This window comes from Rana temporaria, chromosome 7, assembly GCF_905171775.1.
Source record: "Rana temporaria chromosome 7, aRanTem1.1, whole genome shotgun sequence".
NCBI lineage: Eukaryota > Metazoa > Chordata > Amphibia > Anura > Ranidae > Rana > Rana temporaria.
In genome coordinates this window covers 89,341,791-89,369,359 of record NC_053495.1, presented here as the reverse complement: position 1 = coordinate 89,369,359, position 27,569 = coordinate 89,341,791, and the positions used below count along the sequence as shown (strand labels likewise).

Here is a 27,569-nt window from a genome sequence, read left to right as displayed (position 1 = left end):
ATAAAGTGACAAGTGTATAAATACTAAATAGTCCAGACTGCAAAAATATGGTTATGATTCAACTAAAGTCCATATATAATTGAAAGTGCAGTAGTGCAGATGAAACACAATCTGAAAGCACTGAAATCTTCCAACCAATGGAATGGTGCAAGATGCAAAACGGCAAGTGCTGATGAGCATCATCAAGTGGCACTGTGACTTTAAGTGTCGTGGATCTTCAGTGCAAATGACAACCGCAGGTGTACCAACTTCTTGCCTTACTACTGTAAGGTAAGCGGCATTTCAGAAAATCAGAAGGGGTAGATGATCACTCGGGGAGATGGGAAGGGTCTCCTATCGGTTCATCCAGGGGGGTGCCAATGTGCAGAGCGTAGATGAAGCATCCTCTGTATGCCTCTCTCACAGGGCTATGTATAACACCAGGAACCGCTCAAAAGCATCAAGGACCGGATATAGAGATAGATACTCTCTCTCTCTCTGGTGTTGTACAGGGCTCAAAATTTCAAGTCCTGAGTTACTAGCCAGGCCTCAAGGGTTACTCTCCACCAGTTGCCACACCCAACCCCTATACCACCCCCAATTCCGCCCCTAAACACACCCTCATAAATTATCTCATGAAATTACACATTAAATGTTTTATGCAGAATTAACCTCCCTGGCGGTATGATTCTGTCTGGAATTACGTACCAAAAGCGGTACATTTATTTTGCAAGGAAATTGGCGTTTTATACTGTAGGCCTGTAATTTTTAGAAATAACTCACTTAAATCTGACCAAGCAAGAGTCTTGTAGGCATCCCGGGTATGATTTTTTTTTTTTTAAAAACAAAATTATAAATTATAATATAATAAATAATTATAAATAATTATAACAAATAATATAATTATAATAAAAATTATTCAATAATGTAATCAACTCAAAATCACTGAAATTTGCAGTTGCAGAATTGTCGCTGTCATTATTTTTTTTTTTTATGACGAATTTCCCCGCAAATCGCTATCGCAGATTTCTGCAAGTGATTATAATTTATTATCGCTGTTTTCTAGCTGATCTAAAACCATTTTTGACATAAAGGGACACTTTTGGACAATCTACCGTTTTTAGGCAGAAATTACATTTTTTATTATATAAAAGTACATGCAGGGCACTGGGCAGACCACTAGGGACAAGGGGGTGTGTATTTTTTACATACAGTACTGTAATCTATAAGATTACAGTATACTGTATGTAAAGTGTTTGTTTACTTTTTTGAATTTGGCGCCGTTCTCCGCCCCCGTGCGTCGTAACGTCGCAGGGAACGGAGATCGGCGGCACACGGGGACTGTGAATCGAGCGAGGAGGTCCCGCTCGCTCAGACAGCGGGGTGGCATCGCTGGATCCAGGGACAAGGTGAGTAACTTGCCTGTGGATCCAGCGAAAGGTAAGCCGCGCCGCTGCACGTCCACCCCGAGCGTGACTCGGGGTTACCGATCTTAGCATTGAAAACCAACCCCGAGTCACGCTCGGGTTTACCGTCAGGGGGGTTAAGCAAAATTATCCGTGCTCATTAAGGCAGCCTCGCCCGTGTCCACCAATGCAGCCTCGCCCGTGTCCACCAATGCAGCCTCGCCCGTGTCCATCATGCTGGGGAGGAGAGAAAGAGCATTAGCCAGCTGGATTATAAGAGCGCAGAGGGACAGCTTTGATTTAAATTGCTGTGTGTTCCTACCGCTCGGCGACATATACAGTCCTGCCCCCTGGCCAGGGAACCTTGATTCATGTTACTCGTCCGGGATTGGACAGGTGATCTGTCTATCAAATTCCCCGGGACCAGGGGACGGGCTGTGTGTCACAGCGAGTGCGGGGAACACTCGGCTATTGCAAAGAAAGCCGCTAGTGATGTCCCCCGCTCTCTGGATCATACAGCCGGCTCTCTCTTCCTCTCCACAAGTGCTGGGAGAAGGACTCCCATACAACCCGCTGGCTGGCAGTGCTCGCCCCCTCTCTCTCAGGCAACCCTTCCTCGCCAGACCTCAAAATCCACTCGCAAAATGGGAGCAGGCGAGTGTATTTTTTGAGGGCTGGTGTAGTATGTTTTAAAATCATCAAGCGTATTTATTTTACATGAATCAAACAGGTACTCGCATTTAATACAAACAGTATGTACAGTGTCTCCAACGAGCGGCGAGTAAAACCATAATAAGAATAAAACAGGAAGGCGATAGAGAGATTATGGTGGAAAATAAGTATTTGGTCAATATCAAAAGTTTATCTCAATACTTTGTTATATATCCTTTGTTGGCAATGACAGATGTCAAACGTTTTCTGTAAGTCTTCACAAGGTTGTCGCACACTGTTGCTGGTATGTTGGCCCATTGCTCCATGCAGATCTCCTCTAGAGCAGTGATGTTTTCAGGCTGTCGCTGGACAACACAGACTTTCAACTCCCTCCAAAGGTTTTCTATGGGGTTGGCTAGGCCACTCCAGGACCTTGAAATGCTTCTTACGAAGCCACTCCTTCGTTGCCCGGTCGGTGTGTTTGGGATCATTGTCATGCTGAAAGACCCAGCCACGTTTCATCTTCAATGCCCTTGCTGATGGGAGGAGGTTTGCACTCAAAATCTCACGATACATAGCCCCATTCATTCTTTCATGTACATGGATCAGTCGTCCTGTTCCCTTTGCAGAGAAACAGCCCCAAAGCATGATGTTGCCACCCCCCATGCTTCACAGTAAGTATGGTGTTCTTTGGTTGCAACTCTGCATTCTCTTTTCAAACACAACGAGTTGTTTTTCTACCAAACAGTTCTACTTTGGTTTCATCTGACCATATGACATTCTCCCAATCCTCTCCTGGATCATCCAAATGCTCTCTAGCAAACCTCAGGCGGGCCTTGACATGTACTGGCTTAAGTCCCTGGCGGCGTAGTGTTGCTGATGGTAGCCTTTGTTACATTGGTCCCAGCTCTATGCAGGTCATTTACTAGGTCCCCCCGTGAGGTTCTGGGATTTTTGCTCACCATTCTTGTGATCATTTTGACCCCACAGGGTGAGATCTTGCGTGGAGCCCCAGATCGAGGGAGATTATCAGTGGTCTTGTATGTCTTCCATTTTCTAATTATTGCTCCCACAGTTGATTTCTTCACACCAAGCTGCTTGCCTATTGCAGATTCAGTCTTCCCAGCCTGGTGCAGGTCTACAATTTTTGTTTCTGGTGTCCTTCGACAGCTCTTTGGTCTTCACCATAGTGGAGTTTGGAGTGTGACTGTTTGAGGTTGTGGACAGGTGTCTTTTATACTGATAACAAGTTCAAACAGGTGCCATTAATACAGGAAATTAGTGGAGGACAGAGGAGCCTCCTAAAGAAGAAGATACAGGTCTGTGAGAGCCAGAAATAATTCTTGTTTGTAGAGGAGACCAAATACTTATTTTCCATCATAATTCTTTCCCAATCAGACAATGTGATTGTCTGGATTTGTTTCCACATTTTGTCTCTCATAGTTGAGGTACACCTATGATGATGATTACAGGCCTCTCATCTTTTTAAGTGGGAGAACTTGCACAATTGGTGGCTGACTAAATACTTTTTTGTGTGTGTGTGTGTGTGTGTGTGTGTGTATGTGTATATGTATATGTATATATATATATATATATATATATATGTATATGTATACACGCCCGTTTTTTTGGTAGCAATAGTTGCAGTCATACCAGAAATAACTGTTCTGTAGGCAAAAGTCCAGGCACTTGACTAAATATTTCCTTTTGGGGACATGATAATTCGGTGTGATTTCTTAATTCCCATTTAGTGGTTTCACAGGCCTGATGGAGGAAGATTATTGTATATGGTGAGGATACATGGCATCTTTAACCTCCCTGGCGGTATGATTTCAGATTTTAGGTGCTGAAAGTGGTACCATTATTTTGCAAGGAAATTTGGCGTTTTACATTGTAGGCCTGTAATCCTTATGAATAACTCACTTCAATCTGTCCAAATAACTCACTTAAATCTGTCCAAACAAGAGTCTAGTAGGCATCCCCGGTATGAAAAAGTTTGAAAAACAAAATTTATAAATTACGATATAATTATACCAAATAATATAATTATAATAAAAATTATTCAATAATGTAATGACAGCGATAATTCTGCAACTGAGCAAATTTCAGTGATTTTGAGTTGATTACTTTTATTTTTTTATGATGAATTTCCCCACCAATTGTTATCGCTCAATTCTGCAAGTGATTATAATTTATTATCGCTGTTTTCTAGCTGGTCTAAAACCACTTTTGACATGAAGGGACACTTGCTTGCTATGGACAATCTACATTTTTTTTCTGGCAGAAAGAACAGTTTTTATTATACAAAAGTACATGCAGAACACTGGGCAGACCACTAGGGACAAAGGGGGTGTGTATTTTTTACATACAGTACTGTAATCTATAAGATTACAGTATACTGCATGTATTGTGTTAACTTTTTTGAATTTTGCACCGTTCTCCGCCCCCGTGCGTCGTAACGTCGCAGGGAACAGAGATCGGCGGCACACAGGGACACTGTGTGAATCGAGCGAGGACCCGCTCGCTCACACAGCGGGGAGGCATCGCAGGATCCAGGGACAATGTAAGCAACTTTGTCTGTGGCTGCTGCGAGGCGAGCCCGAGTCTGGTTTGGGGATACTCTGGAATTCCGCCAGGGGGATTAATCTTAGCGGCACCCCACTAACACAGGAAGAAATTGGGGTCCTAGACAAAGGTCTAAAATATGCACAGGCAAAAAACTTGTACAAATTCCAGACCTATATAGGAATCTAAAAGTATGTTAGTCTGAACATCAAAAAATATATAGCAAGCAATCCATCAAAAACAGAACAGGAGATTGTACACAGCTCGCTTAGAAATAAATTAGTTTTCAACCCTCCAGTCAGTAACAATAAATATGTAAATGTGTTCAAAAGGGTGGTACTTGAGGATCTGAAATCCATGAAAATCAAGAAATAAGAGCCCAACTTTGTGAAAATTGGTATCAGAAAGCTCACTTAAAGAAAAGAGATAGTCATTCCACCCGCCGACAAAGGAGGAGGTATTGTGATCTTGTCAAAGGACCAATTTAACACAAGCATGATAAACCTACTCAAAGACGAAAATACCTATAGCAAATTACTAAGTAACCCCGTTTTTTAATTCAGGAAAGAACTTGAATTGGTCGTACATCTGGGTATGAAGAGAAACAATGTAAACAAAAAGGAGGCACAATATCTAATCCCAGAAGCATGTCTGACACCCATCATCTACTCTTTGCCCAAACTACACAAAGATAAGGAAAACTCTCCCCCCAGACCCATTGTCAATGGAATAGATTCCCTGACCGCAAGAATGGGACAATATATAGATAACTACTTGCAACCTGCTGTGAAGAATACGAAAGCCTACCTAAGGGACACGAAATCCTTCAGATTTTAGAAGAACTTCCAAGAAGCGGAGGTCCATGGACTCTAACAACAGCGGATGTATCCTCACTATATACAATACTCTTCCACAATCAGGCCTGTGAAGCCACTAAATGGGGATTAAGAAATCACACCGAATTATCATGTCCCCAAAGGAAATATTTAGTCAAGTGCCTGAAATTTTGCCTAAAGAACAGTTGTTTCTGGTATGACTGCAACTATTACTACCAAAAAACGGTAGTAATAAGACATATATTTAATTTGAAATTGGTTCATTTTTCATATCCTAGTTAATTCAGCTAGTATAATGGCAATTGTTATTCTGGGGTTAGAGACATTAAAAAAGCAGGTCGTCAACCACTTTAAGCATGTTTATTATTGTTAACTGGAGGGTTGAAAACGTAGTTATTTCTCAGTGAGCTGTGTACAATCTCCTGTTCTGTTGTGAGTGGTCTAGATTTAGTTGGATTGCTTGCTATATATTTTTTGATGTTCAGACTCCTAACATACTTTTGGATGTGGAAATGTGGAAGATTTATCGATAAAGGTTATAACAGTGACCATATCGAGGAAAAAACACAAAGTGGGAAAAAATGTATCGACTCGATCTGATTAAAGATAAACAGAAACAAGAATCCGGATTTAACGCAGCACCGATCGTCCTTGACTACAATGCCCAACACAAAACCGTTGAGAAGATAATCAAACGTCACTGGCACATCCTGTTAACAGACACACATCTGAAATCACTCCTTCCACAAATACCGAAGTTCATAAACAAAAGAGCTCCAACATTAAGGGACAAGCTAGTTAAAAATATCGCAGATCTACCAAAAATTGGCTACACGTTCTTTACAGGAAAAGGATTCTATCCATGCAAACACTGTTTCGCTTGCACAAAGGTCAAAAGACCATCAGAAAAGACACAAGTTTTACATCTATCAGCACTGGCAACACACAAGAAGTTGACAACGTCATCTGCTGCAACACAGAAGGAGCAGTGTATGCTCTTGAATGCAGTTGCGACCTACAGTATATTGGACGCACAAAGACCCCAGAAAGTGTGAATTAAGGCGCATATACAAAATTTTAATAAAAGGTTTTGACAAATGCAGTGTTTCTAAACACTTTGCCACAACCAAGACCCCACACATCTTAGATTTTGGGGCATTGAACCATATTAGAAACACTGGAGAGGTGGGCACAAAGTTGGAACACTGAGTCAGCTACAATCTAAATGGATTTTTATTCTCAACACTTTCACGTCCCATGGTCTTAATATAGAATTTGATCTTAACTGCTTTATTAGTGACTTTAAAACACGGATACCTGTTTTTTACTATACCCGGTTTTAGCCTAGATCTACAGCTAATTTTTTTTTGTCAGCATTTTTCACATGTATATCTTCTTCCTATTTCATTCTTATTATGGTTTTACTATGTTTAACATATTACCAGCTCAATTGTTCTGTGACATAATTTCCGGAGTCCTGTGATTTTAATTTAGACACCCCACTTATGTCTTTTTTTATTGATTATATCTCCATTTTAAACACGTAAACCTCTTTTTAGTCTGTTTTTGTCATTTCCCCCCATCTTAAGATTCTCCGGCATTTATTGCTCACACTGTTTGTTGTGTGTTTTTTTTTTTTTTTTTTTTTAAATCATTGTCCCATAGCATCGCTATTTATTATAAACACCTGCGGCCTGTCTGTGCCATTTATACATTTGCCCTGTGAGCCGTTTTTTAGGCGGAGCATTACCATGTTTCTGTATCCAAACCAACCACAACAAAATGGCCACGATCGTAGCTGGGAAAATGGCCGCACTTCTGTTTTGATAGTAACCTTAAAAATAGCTATTTTGAATGGCTATAGCTATTTAAAGACACTTCCGATAGCCGTAATGCATCTCCGATGAAGTCACGTGACCGGACACCGGAAGTGATGACGTCCTGGCCTCGAGCTTACCGCTCGTTGGAGACACTGTACATACTGTTTATATTCAATTTGAGTACCTGTTTGATCCATGTAAAATAAATACGCTTGATGGTTTTAAAACTTAGAGGCTCCCTATTTTCCTCCAAATTTCTCTCTCCCTATAGATAAAGAGATATAGATATACCCGGTGCTTGATGCTTTTGAGCGGTTCCTGGCATTATACATAGCCCTGTGAGAGAGGTATACAGAGGAAGCTCCACCTACGCTATGCACATTGGAACCCCCCCCTGGATGAACCGATGGGAGACTCTTCCCTACTCCCCCTGAGTGATCATCTACCCCTTCTGATTTTCTGAAATGCTGCTTACCTTAGAGCAGTAAGGTAAGAAGTTGGTACACCTGCGGGTGTCATTTGCACTGAAGATCCACGACACTTAGTCACAGTGCCACTTGTTGATGCTTATCAGCACTTGCTGTTTTGCACCTTGCACCATTCCATGGTTGGAAGATTTCAGCCTTTCCAGATTGTGTTTCATCTGCACTACTGCACTTTCAATTATATATGGACTTTAGTTGATTCATAACTGTATTTTTGCAGTCTGGACTATTTAGTATTTATAAATTTTAGTCACTTTATCTGCAATTCTTGCACTTTATCGCTGTTTTTTATTGATGTAACTCATCAATTTATATATCAGGATTTGAAGGTTTATTATCCATTTTCTTTTTTTTTATCAAAGTTTTTTTTATTGAATACAAGAGATGGTACATACAAAAACTATAATCAAACAGTGGTACATCCAGTCAAGGAATTCTTCTAACAAAATCATCCCACAATTGTACCTTAGGTCACATAGGGAACAGTATTGTTGGTATTATTATCATTGCATGCCGTACTGCCAGAGGGCCCCTTCTCCCCATACCACCCCCTAACCCCCCCCCCCACCTGGGCAGCATAAGAAAAATAAAAGGAAGAACACAATGAGAGACTAATAAAATATATAAAAAGGGAGAGAACCACATTCTAGATACAGGTATCAGGAGCCTTAGGCCCCTTTCAGACGAACAGCAGTTTTACCGCAGCTAAAAGCATGTTTATGTTTTGCTGGAATTCAAGACTCCAGGCACAGCGATCAGCTGCATTTGTACAGTGCTTTTAGCTGCGGTTGTGTTTAGCCGCGGCACGATAGTGAACGGGGATCGGACTTGGATCCCTGCCAATACCAAGCACTGTGTCTAGTATGAATCTTGAGGGGGAACTCCATGCCAAATTTTAACTAAAAACCGGCATGGGTCCCCCCTACAGGAGCATACCAGGCCCTTGGGTCTGCTATGGATTTTAAGGACACAACCCCTGCGCCGAAAAACCGGCGCGGGAGGGCCCCCCCAAAATCCATACCAGACCCGTATGCGAGCAGCAGCCCGGCCGGTCAGGAAAGGGGTGGGGGCGCGCGCTTTCTTCTTTAGCTCTTTTTTACAGCGGCCCCCTCCCGGTCTTCTCATTCGACGTCTTCGGCGGGGGGGTGCAGGTCTTCACCGCCGTCTGGTTCTCTTCCGCCGGGGAGGGGCCGCTTTCTTCTTTAGCTCTTTTACAGCGGCCCCCTCCCGGTCTTCTTATTCAACGTCTTCGGCGGGGGGTGCCCGGGCTTCTGTCGCCTTCTGCCTTCTTCTCCGATGTTGACACTACTCTTCCTCCCGCTGCAATGTGGTGTGCGGCAGCTCGCACCGATTTATATAGGCCTCTTATGACCTCACAGTCCCATCATGCTCCGGAGCGACAGCATGGTGTAGAACTGTGAGATAAGTTTCTTGGGATCAGGGTACTTTATGGCTGCCATCAGTGGACTGTCACCTAGAGAAAGATCATCAGCAGGAAATTGTGTGCAGAAGGCATGCCTCAGCTGTATATATCTAAAGTGCATCCGGCTAGGTAGTGCAAACTCTAACTGCAAGTCAGGCAGGGATTTCAGCCTCCCCTTTGTGACTATGTGGGACAGATAAAAAATACACTTTGAACTCCACCATCCAGCATCTGGAATCTGAGTGAACTCAGGAAGGGCTGAGTTATGCCACAAGGGGGTAAAGGTGTGCATGGTTGGTATGCGCAGTTTTTGTTGAGGCTATGAACCACACTTTTCTGTAGTGGTACCAAGGGGTCTATGTTTGGGCCAGCCCACCCCGGGCATAAGAAGTGCTGTTGCCTTTTTACCTGCCAAGGCGGGAGGATGGCATCCCGGTCCCTGAAGTTCAGGAATTTGGCTATGAAGGTGCGGGGGTGGTGCACCAGCAGGTGGTGGTCTGGCCGACATGCGGTGCGCACGTTCCACGACAAACGTGGGTGAAAACGACTCCCTGCCATATGCGTCAGAAAGTAATGTCTCCAAAAACGTTGGGGGGGGGGGGGTCTCGCCCCTCTACCCCCTCCGGCAGGCCAATAAAGCGGAGGTTACACCTGCGCAACCTGTTCTCAATGTCGTCCTGCTTCTGGAGGAGTTGATTCACCTGCAACTGCATGGCCTCTGTGGAAACCTGCAGAGGGGGGGGAGGCAGTCCTTTACTGTGCTGATTCTAGTCTCGCCCTCTGTGACTCTCTCTAAGCTTTTGGAAGTCCTGCCTGACCAAGGATATGTCCACCTTCACCTCTTCAATCCTTGCTGTAAGAGTGGTCTGGCAGGACGTGACTGCTTCCTGGCAGGCTGTTATGGCCTGGAGAAGTCTGGCCGTATCTGAGCCATGAGCTACCTCCTCCCCACGTGCATCGGCGCCTTCTTGGTCCACAGGGTCAGCCTCTGCATGGCGGTATTGCGACAGTTTAGTGATCGCTCTGGAGGATTTTTTTGGTGGCGACATGGTCCCCTGGGGTGCCCGGTCTGGGGGGTGTCCACAGATTTAATTTGTAAAGCAGTATGTTCCGAGGATAGTCGTACAGGATTTTCAGCCGGCGGAGCTCAGCTCACTCGCGTCCTATACCATGCCGCTCCAGGCCACGCACCCCCCGTTTATTATCCATTTTATCGACACTATTGTCACCCACTATTGATCAGCACTTTATAATGTATATTTTAATTACTGTGCGCAACACCATCTATTGATTTTCAGATATACTCTGTCGTGGGTAGTGTTTGACCCTCACGGTGGTTGCCGCACCACTATATCCTCTGTACCAAATTCCATACTAGCGCGGGAATACCCATCTATTCATGTGTGTGTGTGTGTGTGTGTGTGTGTATTCTCATGTGCTTTGAAAAGGTATTCATACCCCCTGAAATTTTCCACACTTTGTCATGTAACAACCAAAAACATAAATGTATTTTTTTGGAATTGTATGTGATGGACCAACACAAAGTGGCACATAATTGTGAAGTCGAAGAAAAATTATAAATGGTTTTCAATATTTTTTCACAAATTTGTGAAAAGTGTGGCATGCATTTGTATTCAGCCAACTTTACTCTGATGCCCCCAACTAAAATCTAGTTGAATCAATTGCCCTCAGAAGTCACCTAATTCATAAAGAGTCCACCTGTGTGTAAAATAAATGAATCTCAATATAAATACAGCTGTTCTGTGAAGCCCTCAGAGGTTTGTAAGAGAACCTTTAGTGAACAAACCATCATGAAGGACAAGAAACACACCTAACGGGTCAGGGATAAAGTGTGGAGAAGTTTAAAGCATGGTTAGGTTATAAAAAAAAATCCCAAGCTTTGAACATATTGCGGAGCACTGTTCAGTCTATCATCCAAAAATGGAATGAGTATGGCACAACTGCAAACCTACCAAGACTTGGCCGTCCACCTAAACTGACAGCCCAGACAAGGAAAGCATTCATAAGAGAAGCAGCAAAGATTCCCTTGGTAACTCTGGAGGAGCTGCAGAGATCCACAGCTCAGGTGGGAGAATCTGTCCACAGGACAACTATTAGTCGTGCACTCCACAAATCTGGCCTTTATGGATGAGTGGCAATAAGAAAGCCATTGTTAAAAGAAAGTCATAAGAATTACCATGTTTCAGTTTGCGAGAAGCCATGTGGGGGACATGGCAAACATGTGGAAGAGGGTGTTCTGGTCAAATGAGACCAAACTTTAACCACTTCCCGACGGCCGTACGACTATGTACGGCGGCAGGGTGGCTCTACTTCTCTGGGACGCCGTCTTTTTACGGCCGCCCCTTTCCTCGTTCCCCGCGCGCACTCCCGAGCGCGCATCTGGGAACTTCTGTGCTGGCCGTGTTTCTTGGACACAGCCAATCGCAGATCGCGGTAAATAGCCAATTACAGCGGCTATTTACAGCGCGATCTGTGTGGCCAATGAGAGATGATCTCAAATGTAAACATATGAGATCATCTCTCATTGCCGACTCTCCCACCTCACACAGACATCGCGTGTGAGGAGGGAGAAAGTTCTCTGAGTGATGCAAAACTGTTACAAAAGTTACAAAGTGTACCAATCAGTGCCCACCTGTCATCAGTGCCCATCTGCCGCCTCCGTGCACATCAGTGCCCACCTGTGCCACCTCATCAGTGCCTACCTGTGCCGCAGTTAATCGGTGCACATCTGTGCCGCCTCATCGGTGCACATCTGTACCCATCTCAGTGCCATCTGTGCTGCCTCATTAGTGCCATCTGTGCCGCCTCATCAGTGCCATCTGTGCTGCCTCGTCAGTGCACATCTATTCCACCTCATCAGTACCCATCTGTGCCACCTCATTAGTGCCCATCTGTGCAAACAATCAGGGCCCATCTAACGCCTCATCAATGCCCATCTGTGCCACCTCATTAGTGCTACCTGTGCCGCCTCATTAGTGCCGCCTCAGTACACATCTGTGCGCATCTGTTCCACCACCTCAGTACCCATCTCTGCCACCTCAGTACCCATCTCTGCCCATCTGTGCCGCCTCAGTGCATATCTGTGCCACACACCTGTGAAGTCGTCAGCAACCATGTCAAAACGTTGCTTTTCCGCCGAGGAGGCATATCAAATTATTTCCGCGCCTGACGAGAGCAACGGGGAGCTCTCTTTTTCTGATTCCCATTCTGATTCTGATTTGGACGTAGACTATGAGCCAGTCTACAGTAGTGGAACAGCGACAGGCTCAGAGGGGGAGGATAGTCAGCCCGCCAAACGAATGCGCTTTGGTGAGGAGGCAGTGCCATCCACCAGCACCATCATGCCATCCACCAGCACCGAAGTGCCATCCACCAATACGGAAGTGCTATCCACCAGCACCGCAGTACCTCTGCAACAAAGGCCAAGGACCCATGCAAGCCTTCCCTATGCCCTTCAGTACCCCTTGTGGCTTCCTCCAAATTCCAGAGAAGCCAACATTCCCCCTTTCACTGCCCGTCCAGGTGGACACGGACAATTTTTCCCCAATTAATTTTTTTGATTTATTTTTTACTGAGAAACTGCTATCTAGCATTGTGGCCCAGTGCAACCTATATGCCCAACAATTTATTTCAAATAATCCAACATCTTCTTATGCCTGTCCCTTTTGAGTGGAGAGGCCTAACAGTGGATGAGTTTCGTTTTTTTTTTAGGCCTCACATTTTGCATGGGACTCAACCCAAAAAAATGAAAAGCATTTCTTTTGGTCAAAACGCCCCATTTATCATATTCTAATCTTCTCCAACAATGCCCAGAACCAGATATTTTATGATCATGAGGTTCCTCCACTTCAATGATAACACCCAGTGCCTTCCCTGAAATCACCCAAATTTTGACAGGCTTTTCAAAATTCACCCCTTATTAAATTCTTTTTTGGAATTATTCCCCCAATTATATACCCCGGAACAACACATATGTGTAGATGAGTCCCTTGTTAAATTTTGTGGCCGACTTAAAGTCAAGCAGTTTATCCCCAGCAAAAGGGCCCGATATGGGGTGAAGGTTTCCAAACCATGTGAACGAGTCACAGGGTACCTGTATTCCTTCTTGGTCTACGAAGGGAAGGACACCCAGCTGAATCCCCCCAATTGCCCAGACTACTTGGGATCAAGTGGAAAAGTTGTTTGGCAACTTATCAACCCCCTACTGGATAAAGGCTACCACTTGTACGTCGATAATTTCTACACCACTCTTCCCCTGTTCCACAACCTTCATCGGAAGCAGACCCCAGCATGTGGCACGGTAAGAAAGAACAGGAAAGCCTTTCCTTAAAGCCTTGTGAATAAAAAGCTGAGGAAAGGGGAATTGGCAAGTCTGCGCAACAAGGAGGTTCTGGCAGTGAAGTGGAAGGACAGAAGAGACGTGTACATGTTGTCTTCCATCCACAACAATTCCTTTGTGGGAACCCGCAGAAGGCATGGCACCACCATCCAAAAGCCCACATGTATCCGGGACTACAATTCGTTCATGGGGGGAGTCGACTTTAACGACCAAATGTTGGAACCTTACCTTGCCACAAGGCGCACGTACAATTTGTACAAAAAAGTAGCAATTGATTTTTTTAATTTGGCCGTATACAATTCATTTATTTATCGTAAGTCCACCCAAAACCCCCTACCCTTCCTTGGCTACCAGGAGGAAATCACCACTGCCCTGATATTCCCGAACGACCTACCCCGAAACATCCGATCAGATGTTCTAAGTCGACTCTCCGAGCGTCACTTCCCAGATAAAGTCCCTCCCACAGCATCAGGCCGACGAGGTCAAAAAAGATGCAAGGTGTGTGCCAGTGAAGGAGTCAGACGAGACACAGTTTATCATTGTGCCGAGTGTCCTTCCCAACCAGGCCTCTGTGTAACTGACTGTTTTCGCCGTTACCATACTAAATTATTAGTTTAGTATGGTAAACGTAATCCTCCGTTCCTGCCTTCACACACTTATACACCCCTTATGCCACTGCCTGCCCTGTAACTGACCCTGGCTTGTTTTTCGACCACGCTTCTGTTTAACGATTTTGTAATACCTCTGCCTGATCTGGAATTGACCCTGGACTGTTTGACCATGCCTTTTGCCTGCCTCATGGACTGATCTTGTACCCTGCTACTGGACTAGTGGGATTCAACACAGGGGTCTTGCATATGTGAGGGGCTCCAGAAAAGTTTTTCTGGATGAAGAAAACATTTTTTTGTTTTCTCATCCTAGATTAGGGTCTGGTTGCCCGGAGGCTTCAAAGAGATTTGGGTGGGAGAAGCCTCTACCCCTGTCCCCATTCTGTCCTGAACGAGGCCCTACTTCTGCCTGCTGCCTGTAGGACCTATGCCATCATGCCTCTGCATGTTGCATGAACTGACCACACGACATGGACCTGCCTACTACCAGGACCAATATTTTTGGCACTGCTGACAATGTCTGCCTGCACTAACCCTGACGGGACAGTATCCTTGCCTGGACAATTGTGTATGCCGTTGCTGACCAAGTTCCTGCCTGGACCAGTGCTATCTTGCTATGTAGAACTGCGCTACTATTACCACAGGTAATCTTTTGTTTACGCTTTGCTCAGCATAATGTATTTTGGGTTGTAATTCTTGTTATGTGCATGCCATGTATCTCTGGAACACCTGACGGTGTTCTTTGCATGTTGGATCTCTGTATGTGGTCAGGCTGTGTAGAAGTCTCACACATGTGGTATCGTTTTACTCAGGAGGAGTAGCAGAATGTATTTTGGGGTGTCATTTTTGCTATGTACATGCTATGTGTTGGAAATAACTTATCAATGGACAACTTTGTGTAAAAAACGTTGTGTTTCCAAAAACTGCTGGAAAAAAATTAACCGTTCAAAAGACTCATTATGCCTCATAGATTATACGTTGGGGTGTTAGCTTTTGTGTCTTTACTTTGTGGGTAATTCCATTGTCCTGGTGTTCCAGGGCCTTCAAAAGTGTAATAGGTAGTCAACTAGTTAGATGTGCAATTTATGCTCCTAAAACCCCTGATGGCGCTCCCTGCATGTTGGGCTTCCGTATGTGGCCAGGCAGTAAAAGAGTCTCACACATGGGGTATCGTTTTACTCAGGAGGAGTAGCAGAGTTTTTTGGGGTGTCATTTGTGGTATGCATATGCCATGTGAGAAATGACAATGACAATTTTGAGAAATTTTTTCAATGAAAAATAAAAATCTTAATTTTGCAAAGTATTCTGGGAAAAAATTACAACTTCAAATAACTCACCATGCCTCTTACTAAATACCTTGGACTGTCTACTTTCCAAAACGGGGTTATTTGGGGGGTATTTGTACTTTCCTGGCTTGTTAGGGTCTCAAGAAATGAGATGGGCCTTCAGTACATCAGGTGTGATCAGATGTGATAATTTTTTATGATTTGCACTATAGCTTGTAGACTCTAAAACTTTCACACAGACCAAATCATTTCCCAAAAATGTGGGTTATTTTTATCAAAGACATGTAGCAGTATAAATTGTGGCCAAAATTTATGAAGAAAAATTAATTTGCAAAATTTTATCACAGAAACTAAGATTTTTTTTTTCAACATTTTCGGTCTTTTTTCATTAATCGCACAAAAAATAAAAAACCCAGAGGTGATCAAATACCACCAAAAGAAAGCTCTATTTGTATGAAAAAAAGGGTCAAAACAATTATTTGGGTACAGTGTTGCATGACTGAGTAATTGTCATTCAAAGTGTGAGCACTGAAAGCTGAAAATTGGTCTGGTCAGGAAGGGGGTTTAAGTGCCCAGTAAGGAAGTGGTTAACTTTTTGGCCTAAAGCAAAATGCTATGTGTGGCAGAAAACTAACACTGCACATCATCACCCTGATATCTTCGCCTATCTTTAGCAGCAAGTTGTGTATTCACATTCAGGCCAAAAAGTTAACCACTTCCTTACTGGGCACTTAAACACCCCTCCTGACCAGACCAATTTTCAGCTTTCAGCGCTCACACTTTGAATGACAATTACTCAGTCATGCAACACTGTACCCAAATAATTGTTTTGACCCTTTTTTCATACAAATAGAGCTTTCTTTTGGTGGTATTTGATCATCTCTGGGTTTTTTATTTTTTGTGCGATTAATGAAAAAAGACTAGTACTATTTTACACGCCCCCAACCAGCCTATTTTGAATTAGGCGGGCTTACGCCGGTCCAGTTACACTGCGCCGCCGTAAGTTTAAGCGCAAGTTGAATGTGAATACACAACTTGCTGCTCAAACTTACGGCGGCGTAGTGTATCTGAGATACGCTACGCCCGCCTAAAGATAGGCGAAGATATCGGAATGACAATTACAAAATAGTACTGACCCCACGTTTTTTGGCGTTTTCAATGAACGGCGCATGCCTATTTACGTCCACAGAATGGCACGTACAGGCAGATGGGCGTATATATACGTCCCTGCCTTCTAGCGGGTCGGGGGTCCGATCGGGGACCCCCTCCGCTGCGTGCGGCTTACCTCGGGGAGCGATCCGGGACGACGGCGCGGCTATTCGTTTATAGCCGCTCTGTCGCGATCGCTCCCCGGAGCTGAAGAACGGGGAGAGCCGTATGTAAACATGGCTTCCCCGTGCTTCACTGTGGCGGCTGCATCGATTGAGTGATCGCTTTTATAGGGAGACTCGATCGATGACATCAGTCCTACAGCCACACACCCCCCTACAGTTGTAAACACACACTAGGTGAACCCTAACTCCTACAGCGCCCCCTGTGGTTAACTCCCAAACTGCAACTGTCATTTTCACAATAAACAATGCAATTTAAATGCATTTTTTGCTGTGAAAATGACAATGGTCCCAAAAATGTGTCAAAATTGTCCGAAGTGTCCGCCATAATGTCGAAGTCACGAAAAAAAAATCGCTGATCGCCGCCAATAGTAGTAAAAAAAAAAAAAATGATAAAAATGCAATAAAAATATCCCCTATTTTGTAAACGCTATAAATTTTGCGCAAACCAATCGATAAACACTTATTGCGTTTTTTTTTTTTTTTACCAAAAATAGGTAGAAGAATACGTATCGGCCTAAACTGAGGGGAATTTTTTTTTTTTTTTATGTTTTTGGGGGTATTTATTATAGCAAAAAGTTAAAAAATTATTGAATTTTTTTCAAAATTGTCGCTCTATTTTTGTTTATAGCGCAAAAAATAAACCGCAGAGGTGATCAAATACCACCAAAAGAAAGCTCTATTTGTGGGGAAAAAAGGACGCCAATTTTGTTTGGGAGCCACGACGCAGTGCCGAATCGCAAAACCTGGCCTGGACATTTAGCAACAAAATGGTCTGGGGCTTAAGTGGTTAACATTAGCTACGCCTCATATAGCAGGGGTAACTATACAGCGGAAAAAGCTGAACGCAAACAACGTAAAAAAAAAGCGCGAGGGGGTCGTTCGTTTGTGAATCGGCGTAAATACTAATTTGCATTTTCCTTGCATAAAAATACGTTAGCGCCACCTAGCGGCCAGCCTGAAATTGCAGCCTAAGATACGACGGTGTAAGACATTTATACCTGTCGGATATTAGGAATATCTATGCGTAACTGATTCTCTGAATCAGTCGCATAGCTACGACCGAGCGCACTCAGAGATACGACTACATAACAGGAGATACGCCGTCGTATCTCCTTCTGAATCTGGCCCACCATCCCCATCGTGAAACGTGGTGGCAGCATCATGTTTTGGGGATGCTTTTCTTCAGTAGGGACAGGGAAGCTGGTCAGAGTTGATAGGAAGATGGATAGGGTCAAATACAGGGAAGTCTTGGAAGAAAACCTGTTAATCTGCAAAAGACTTGAGACTGGGGCAGAGGTTCACTTTCCTTACTTTTTTCTACTGTATAGATTATCAAATGTTTCTAATAAACAATATTTTTTAAATACTCACCTGGTTTGTCCTAAAAATCCTGAGAGGTTTTGCTGTGCCCATGAGCACTAGGTTTGTTTTTTCACCTTCCAGCAGGACAACTACGCTAAACGTACAGCCAGAGCTACAATGGAATGGTTTAGATCGCAGCCTATTCATGTGTTAGAATAGTCCAGACCTAAATCCAACTGAAAATCTGTGGCAAGACTTGAAAATTGCTATTCAGACGCTCTCCATCCAATGACAGAGCTTGAGCTATTTTGCAAAGAATGTGCAAAAATGTCACTCTCCTAGATGTGTAAAGCTGCTAGAGACATCCCCAAAAAGACCTGCATCTATAATTGCAGTGAAAGGTGGTTCTACAAAGTGTTGACTCAGGTGGGCTGAATACAAATGCACGCCACAATTTTCACATATTTATTTGAAAAAAAAATTGAAAACATGTTTTTTTTTTTTTTTTTCCACTTCACAATTATGTGCCAATTTGCATTGGTCTGTCACAAAAAAATACATTACATTTTGTGCGACTTCAAGTCGCACAGACTTCAAAGTAGTCCCTGCACTACTTTGGGCCAACTTTGAAGTGAGTTGAGGTCCATATACCTCAAGTTTACACAGGCATTCCCTGAAATCGTGTCAAAATCACGTCCACTCAATTGAAAATTGTGGTAAAATTACGCAACTTTCAAGTCGTGGCAGTGTGAAAGGGGCCCAAGAAGTATGCTGACCATTAATCCAGAAGTTTCTGAAGGTATAGTGTGTAGGAGGTACATTCTGCATAGATCTTTTACCAAAGTATACCTGTTTTGCATTGAGGAGACCACCCTGATTTTAGTCTCATCTCCTCTAAAACAATGTCTGTCATTCTGACACCAGTGAGGTAATGGTGTATGTAGTGACCGCAGAGTGCTTATAGACCTATATTTGAATTCTGATTGGAATGAGTGAGAGATTACTTGTTTGTGTGGGTTGTGGCACCCAGCAGGATTACATAACACCCTAGGAGGGTGAAAAAGAACTAGAATACCACAGGCAATGTTTTCTGAGGTTTAGGAGCATCAGTTGTTGCTGTGAGTATTTGTTTACTCCATGGTTTGGCATAGACATATTTACAAGGCTGGCCTATACCTGTGAGCTGTGGACTGTAGAGCTTGTACCCATAATGCAACAGGAAACCCAATGTTATTGCTTCTCCTGTTACAAAGAGATTTTGAAGGCCAACTTTACTGCCCTTTCTACCTGCTAAGTAGAAACAATGTCCTGTTATCTTGCATACAGTAGCAACCCAATCCACTGCCCTATTTGTCGAACTTGTTTTACCTGATATCCCCTCATACTGTGCTACCAACTCATGCATAACCGACCTACTTCAGAACTTTTGCTTGGTGTTTTCAATGAATCTCTGTATAAGGAAAGTAAAAATTAAAGAATAAACAAAATAACCCTGTTTGTAGGACTGTACAGCATAGTCTTGAACTATATTTGTACACAAAGTAAGTATGTGATTGATACCAATGCATGATTTGAATGTACTAAAAATGTGTTTCTGTATTTGTATCTCTTCTGAATCCAGCTTATTCCCACACGGTGGAAAATTCAGCTTTTTTTGGCGATGTAGTCCTACGCTTCCCAAAAATTGTTCACCATTATTTTGACCGTAATTCTAATTGGAATAACCTCATCCGATGGGGAATCGGTTTCTGCAATCTGAGTGGAATCTTCAATGATGGTCCACATTCCCAGCTCCTTGACTTGGTAAGTCTCATTAAATGCAGTCTTCTCCAAGGTATTGTAGACAAGCTCTCTCCATAGTTTTGTTGGAAGAACTTAGTTACAAGAAAAAGTATGTGAACCCTTTTTGGAATGATATGGATTTCTGCACAAAGGATCCTGGTCAACTGGATCCTTCCCAGGCTTAAGTAGCAAGATGACATTTGCCCTGGCCATCGAGGGCAGCAGACGCCCCTCCTCGAGGGAGGCATTGAAGACTTCTAACAAGTGGGGCAGTATCTGTTCCCCATATTGGGTAAGTACCTCCATGGGGAGACCATCCTCCCCAGGTGCCTTGCAAGTGGGGAAGGAGCATGCCGCCCTCTGTTTCTCCTCCAGAGTCAGAGGGGCGTCCAGCAGCTGTCTGGCCCCCACCGGCAAGAAGGGCAGGTCTATCTCAGACAAATAGGTTGCGAGATCAGTATCGGAGTAGTCCTCCCTCACCCCATATAGGTCTTTGTAGAAGGATGCCAACTCCGAAATGATTTATTCAGGGTCATTAACTTAATAACTGGTTGAACTTCCTTTTGGCAGCAATAACTTCAACCAAACATTTCCTGTAGTTGCAGATCAGACGTGCACAATGGTCAGGAGTAATTCTTGACCATTCCTCTTTACAGAACTGTTTCAGTTCAGCAATATTCTTGGGATGTCTGGTGTGAATCGCTTTCTTGAGGTCATGCCACAGCATCTCAATCGGGTTGAGGTCAGGACTTTGGTCCACTCCAGAAGGCGTATTTTCTTCTGTTTTAAGCCATTCTGTTGTCGATTTACTTCTTCTATGCTTTGGGTCATTGTCCTGTTGCAACACCCATCTTCTGTTGAGCTTCAGCTGGTGGACAGATGGCCTTAAGTTCTCCTGCAAAATGTCTTGATAAACTTGGGAATTCATTTCTCCTTCGATGATAGCAATCCGTCCAGGCCCTTACGCAGCAAATCGGCCCCAAACCATGATGCCCCCACCACCATACTTCACAGTTGGAATGAGGTTTTTGATGTTGATGTGCTGTGCCTCTTTTTCTCCACACATAGTGTTGTGTGTTTCTTCCAAACAACTCCAACTTTGGTTTCATCTGTCTACAGAATATTTTGCCAGTACTGCTGTGTAACATCCAGGTGCTCTTGTGCAAACTGTAAACGTGCACCAATGTTTTTTTTGGACAGCAGTGGCTTCCTCTGTGGTATCCTCCCATGAAATTCATTCTTGTTTAGTGTTTTACATATCGTAGATTCGCTAACATGGATGTTGGCATATGCCAGAGACTTTTGTAAGTCTTTAGCTGACACTCTAAGATTCTTCTTCACCTCATTGAGCAGTCTGCGCTGTGCTCTTGCAGTCATCTTTACAGGACAGTCACTCCTAGGGAGAGTAGCAGCAGTGCTGAACCTTTTCCATTTATAGACAATTTGTCTTACTGTGGACTGATGAACAGCAAGGCTTTTGGAGATACTTTTATAACCCTTTCCAGCTTTATGCAAGTCAACAATTCTTAATCGTAGGTTTTCTGAGAGCTCTTTTGTGCGAGGCATCATTCACATCAGGCAATGCTTCTTGTGAAAGCAAACCCAGAACTGGTGTGTTTTTTAAAGGCAGGGCAGCTGTAACCAACACCTCCAATCTCATCTCATTGAATGGACTCCAGTTGGCTGACACCTCACTCCAATTAGCTCTTGGAGATGTCATTAGTCTGGGGGTTCACATACTTTTTCCACCTGCACTATGAATGTTTACATGGTGTGTTAAATAAAAACATTGTAACATTTAATTATGTGTGTGTTATTAGTTCAAGCAGACTGATTGTCTATTGTTGTGACTTAGATGAAGATCCGATCACATTTTATGACCAATTTATGCAGAAATGCATATCATTCCAAATTCATACTTTTTCTTGCAACTGTATATTTATTTGAAGTGATTATAGAAAAATATGGTTACAGTGTTGCTTATGTATCCTAGTACAGCATGCATCTGTTTACCATATCCTGATTTATTTTGTTTTCATGTTTTTAGATGTCTCAAGAGTTGGGCATTAGTGAAAAGTCTCCTGATTATCGAAATCCTTTCAAAACTGACAATATGGAAGTAAGTAGCAACTACTATTCATAGAAATTCAGCATTCTTCATCGCATTCATTTTAGTTTAGAGACACTGACTGTATCCTCCAGTAAATTTCAAAATTAAACAGTTCAAGTCAGAAGGTCTACTTACTATATCTTAGCCACATTTGTAGTTGGAGCCTAGTGCTGTACCATGCTGTTTTTGAGTGGGACTGTAGCCGTCGCTGATGAACAAGGGGCTTGGCCACATAAACTTAGAGACAAGGACACGGTGGCGTATGGAGCAACTGGAGCAATGTTTGAGTTGGGGAGCAGCACTGATAAGGGAGAATTACATGGCCATAACATTTCAACAGTGTGCTAGATGGCCCCACATAACAGAATGTAAAGTGTTTGTACTAGTGGGGTATCTTGGAACACAAATGCCATATATGAGTAAAAACTTTAGCCCTGGGCAGCTAAGCTGTGTCTTAATTCATTTAAAAACATATTCAGTTTTTACTTGTTTATACTTTGTTTATTAACAAAACAAGGTTTTCTATCATACCTTACTGGTTAATGTCACAACTGGCTTTCTGTGCAACAGTATGCATGGACCGTTATCATACAGCCTAAAGGCTATATGTGGGTCAGTGAACAGATCCAGTGGGATGGCCCTCTCCCATCTGACAAATGGTTAACAGTTCAACATGATTAAAACCTGATCGATATAAATGGATACTACTATGGATGTACAAAAATAGAGACCAATGACTACTGATGCAGCTTGGCTTCCCTGCACAAAATGAGTGATTTTGTAAGTTGCCAGAATATTACACGTAGAAGTAACAATTTGCCACAGAGTGTAAAAATTGGAAGATTGTCTCCTTGTAGTCACAGTTCAAAGTTTTTTATGTTTATCGAGTACAAACATCATATTGCACTTCTTACGAGTTTCATAAAATTTTGCAATTATTTTAACATATAAATGTACCGTATTTATCGCGGAATACCGCGCTCCCGCGTATACCACGCACCCCTAAAGTGGCCCCCAATCCTGTGGAAAAAAAGTTTTTTTTTGTACTTAGTTTTGGTGTCTTGCGCGGCGGCCTCGTCAGGTCCGGCGTCCGTCTGCGGCTTCGGGTGTCCTCTTCGTCGGGTCCGGCGTCCTTCTGCGGCTTCGGGTGTCCTCTTCGTCGGGTCCGGTGGCCGTCTGCGGGCTTCGGGTGTCCTCTTCGTCGGGTCCGGTCCAGTCTGCGGCGTCTTCGCGTCCTCCCCGCTCGTTTCCCGCGCCAAGTTTTGAATACTGCGCCGTCATATACCGAGCGCAGTACACTCGTATTGCCGGGCAGGCTCGGCAACACTCGCGCTCACGTCCTGTACGTCCAGGACGTGAGTGCGGAAGGAGCCGAGACTGGCCGACTATACCCGAGTGTACTGCGCTCGGTATATGTCGGCGCAGTATTCAAAACTCGGCGCAGGAAAGCGGGTATCGGTGTATACCACGCACCCACGATTTTGCCCTGATTTTCAGGGCAAAAAAGTGCGCGGTATACGCCGATAAATACGGTAAGTAGCATGAAAAGTGGAGATAAGCAGCAGCATTGTTTTTCAATTACAGTTGTGTAAACACGCACTGCATTCAGATCCATAACATACAATACTGTGCAAAAATCTGTGTCTGAGGCAACTTTGATACACTTGCACCATTGTAAAAAAGGAACGGGACAATTTGTACGTATTAAAAAATGTATCTTTTTTTTATTTATTTTTTTTGCAGAAACTTTTGTTCCCTTGCCTAATGATCAGTAACATTTTTAGGACTAGGTTATGTCCAAGTGAATGTAGCCTAACAATATCAAACTGAATAACCCTGAATCACACACATTTTTTTTTTTCTTTTCTAAAAGCTGCTAGATGTAAATCCCCCCCCCCCCCCCCCCCCCGTTGATTCCAAAATGATTTAAAGTAATACCCAGGGCTATTATAAAACTCCACTACTCATGTATTCTACTTCCCTTTTATACACACAAAATTGAAATAGGAAGATAAGCAACTTCGCCAAATTTGTGTAAAACTCATGTCGCAAACCATGAAAATTATGTGAAAAACTAGAGACTGAGAACATGTGATATAATCCTTTCTTTCCTAACATAAGCGTTAAGTGCTTCACAATTTGTACCTCCACTCTTGAAAAATCACCCCAAAGTGATCAACTCTATATAAACAATCCTTTCACTGGTAGTGCCTGATGTTGCACGTATCCTCCCTTCAACGCTCCTCATCCAATGAACTTCTTCAGGGGGTAGCATTATGTCAAAAATATTTTAGATTCAAATTGTTTTACAAAAATCAGGTATTCAGTGCAATAAGACCCCTCCCCCACTCTGATTTGACCCCTGATAATTTGACAAATCCAACTCCATGTTAAAACTCCAGGCAACTAACAAATTATCCCTTGCAGTGGGATTATCCCACACTACAGGTGTTAATTAGTCATTTAGGTCTAGGGGCCAATTAAAGAAGCTTTACTTACCTGATTCTCCCTTCCTCCTCACTGCTAAACCATTCTCCGCAGCGCCTTCTCCCCTGTACTCCCGCAGTCTAGTGATCTGACATCTTCAAGACCAAAGTAGGTTCAAGAGCCCTGCATTAGATATGTTGACGGGCAGTCCACAGCCAGAGTGTGGGGGCCTTCTGCCGGGGGAGCAGAAGATCAGGTAAGTAAAATGGTTTCTCCTCTCTAGACAAAACTAGCAAATTAACCCATGCAGTGCGGGTGCAGCCCATCATTTTACATTTTCCCAGTGTTGGACTTTGAGACCTTTCAGCTGCAGTAACTAGTCCATATATACTAATTTGGTCTAATTTCTTGAAATTTCCCTGATCATATTTGACTTTCTCCAGTTTCCCTGGACCGTATTAATCCCACTAAATATCATTTGCCCAAGGTCACTAATATGCAGTAGCTGAAAATCTTTAGATAAACTATAATTCTTAAAGTGGTTTTAAAGCCTCATATGACTTTATATTAATGCTACAGTAGTGCATGATTCCTTCTTTTAAAAAATCTGCCTAACAAAATATTTTACTCACTGTTATGTGCCGCATCCTTGCTGATCCTAGCTCTGGATTCCCTGAACTTCTTGGTACCATGTGATGCTGCTTTAGGGACTACATGTCCCAGCAGACTTTGCGGTAATTCACATAAGCTACCCATTCTCTCAACAAGCTGACCTGAGCGCTCTGCCCAAATAAAATAGGAGGGTTTATTATCACTTTAAAACCTTTTCTTATATTAATATATTCCCCTGATCTTTTATATGAAGTTTCCTGGTCGTGCATATTGGAGTTCACATGGGCACTTTTAACAAGAATTCCAATAAATTCTATCCACGTGCTACTCACAAGAATAGGAAAAAATAAAAAATGAACAACCAAAGAGCAGCTAACACCTATGGGAAATCACCAGACAAAAGTAGAAATATCAATGATAAATAGTGCAGCATTCCTATTAAATCAATTATTTAATTATTTTTAATATCAAATAATTACCTCAAATGCAATTGTATGTTACCTATATACTTGGCCCCTGTATAAGTGCATTCAAATAATATCACATATGCAAACCCCCAAACTGTGTGTGTAATATAAATGTGTGTGTGTGTGTGTATTGTAACCTGGGGGATAGGTAGCAGGTACAAATGCTCCCTGGGATGAGCAGGCACAGATACCAAGTCCATAAGATAAGTGACAAACAGTGGGGTGTTTATTGGTGCTATATACAAAGTCTTATTTACAGGTGCTGTACAGTGTGCAGAAAAACAGAACAAAAATAGTTAAACAAAAACCTAGCCGTGTCTCGGCTCTAACTATACAATATTACAAGCCCTCACTACCAGGCTGAACAAGCCTACAGCTTGTCTGCTTCCACATAATACTGCTTAACAGTTTTATCATCAACCTTCTTGCTCTCACAGATCAGTGTTTCCCAGGCAGAGCGATGGCTGTCTGCTCAGGTGAGCTTAAATTGGCCTGGGGAAGTGGGCCAACACCTGAACTGGATCCTGGATCAGAGATCCCTGAACGTGTAAGAGAGGAGCCTGGGAGAGGTGTAAACCCCGAACAGGACTTTCCCATGCTCTCTCAAAAGGGCCTGTCTGATTGCACACAAATTGAAAGTGTTTAAATTTGACCTCTGAAAATTGTGTAATGTATGGCCAGCCTTAGAAGTGTGCCACTTCAATCCACCCAGGTGCATCAGATGTGCCCTCATAAATTTTGGTTTGGTAAAACGGAGGTCATATTCAGCATTAAGTCACGTGGCGCAGGTCTCTTTCTTGGTCGGAGCCTGCTTCTTAGAGAGGAAGTAAACCCTGATGGATTTTACTTCCTCTTTATCTCCCTGCAAAGGTAAAGCATAATGGGCTACTATCCATCGCATAGTAGTCCATTATGTGTCACTTACCTGAAACCAAAGCCTGCGATGTCGCCGCTGACCCCTCTTCCTTCCAGGGCCGGGGACTCCGGCTCTGTGACTGGCAAGAAACGCATGATGTCACTCTCTCACATGCGCACGGGAGCCGACAGTCACGGCATGACCCCTTTCTAAAGTGCGCATGCGCAGACGACATTAGCGTATGGGGACTTTGTAAATATCTCCTAAACCGTGTAGGTTTAGGAGATATTTCCAGAACCTACAGGTAAGCCTTAATATAGGCTTACCTGTGGGTTAAAGTGGTTTGACTGAGTTTACAACCACTTTAATATCACTTAGGATCTCATAAAAGCATAAAGAAATATAAAACTACTTCATAGTGCTCTCTGTGTCATTAGTAAGAATAATCCTCCAGATTTACGCTCATATAAAGCAGATTAATACATGCATTGGACTCCCTGGTGTGCAATTGTTACCAAGCTCCTCCAGTTCTGCAGCAAGACCACCCCGCATGAGAATGACACAGGCAACGTCTACCTGTACAAAAAAGTGGCAACAAACTTAATCTATAGCTGGCCTTTCCAGCAAGGTGCACATGGATGGACAATTCACATCCCAGACCAACAAAAGATCTCCCAGCAAGCACACTTACCGACTAGCCTGCAAAACGGACAAATTGGCCTTGTCTAACCATTTACGTTAAAAGGGTTTGTTTGCACAAATTTGCAAATAAATGCGGAAGCCACAGTGCCCACACCAAGGGATATATACTGTGGTTTTAACTCTAAGTTTCCAGAGCCTCCATAGTAGAAGCACATATAAGAATGGGATAGACTAAGGGCAGGTATGCCTGGAGGCAACCCACCCTCTTCTTAAAGCGGAGTTCCAACCACAATTAGCATTTTTTAAATGTATGTCCTTTCATCCTGTGTTTTTTTTTTAGTCGTAAGCTACAGTTTAAAGCAAAATTGTTTTTTTGATGGAACCTCCACTTTAAGGAGGAACAGTGGCCATTATACTGTCAGAAGCTTAAAGTGCAGTAAAAAAAAAAAAAAACACATCCGCACATGAGACATTGATGAGGCATCCGCCCAAGGGACACATCCTACTGACTATAAGGCAGGTCATACATGATTCATTTTTTATTCATTTTTTCGTTCAACCAGTGAGTTGAACAGACTAAAACATTTCCGATTCCCCCATCCACACATTGGATATGGA

At 43.1% G+C, this 27,569-nt stretch overlaps 1 protein-coding gene across 2 annotated transcripts in view; it reads left to right on the top strand.

Moving 5' to 3' along the window:
* CCDC134 (coiled-coil domain containing 134) overlaps positions 1–27,569 on the top strand; it is a 171,887-nt gene that overhangs the window by 102,004 nt on the left and 42,314 nt on the right. The window contains exons 5-7 of one of the 2 annotated variants that reach the window (XR_005750590.1): positions 19,677–19,858; positions 21,885–21,956; positions 24,489–24,630. Coding sequence is in view for 1 of the 2 variants with exons in the window: in XM_040359634.1 (XP_040215568.1) it covers positions 19,677–19,858; positions 21,885–21,956 (254 nt within the window). In the remaining variant the exon portion in view is untranslated. The remainder of the gene's footprint in view (positions 1–19,676; positions 19,859–21,884; positions 21,957–24,488; positions 24,631–27,569) is intronic. The other variant, XM_040359634.1, reaches the window with a different exon arrangement.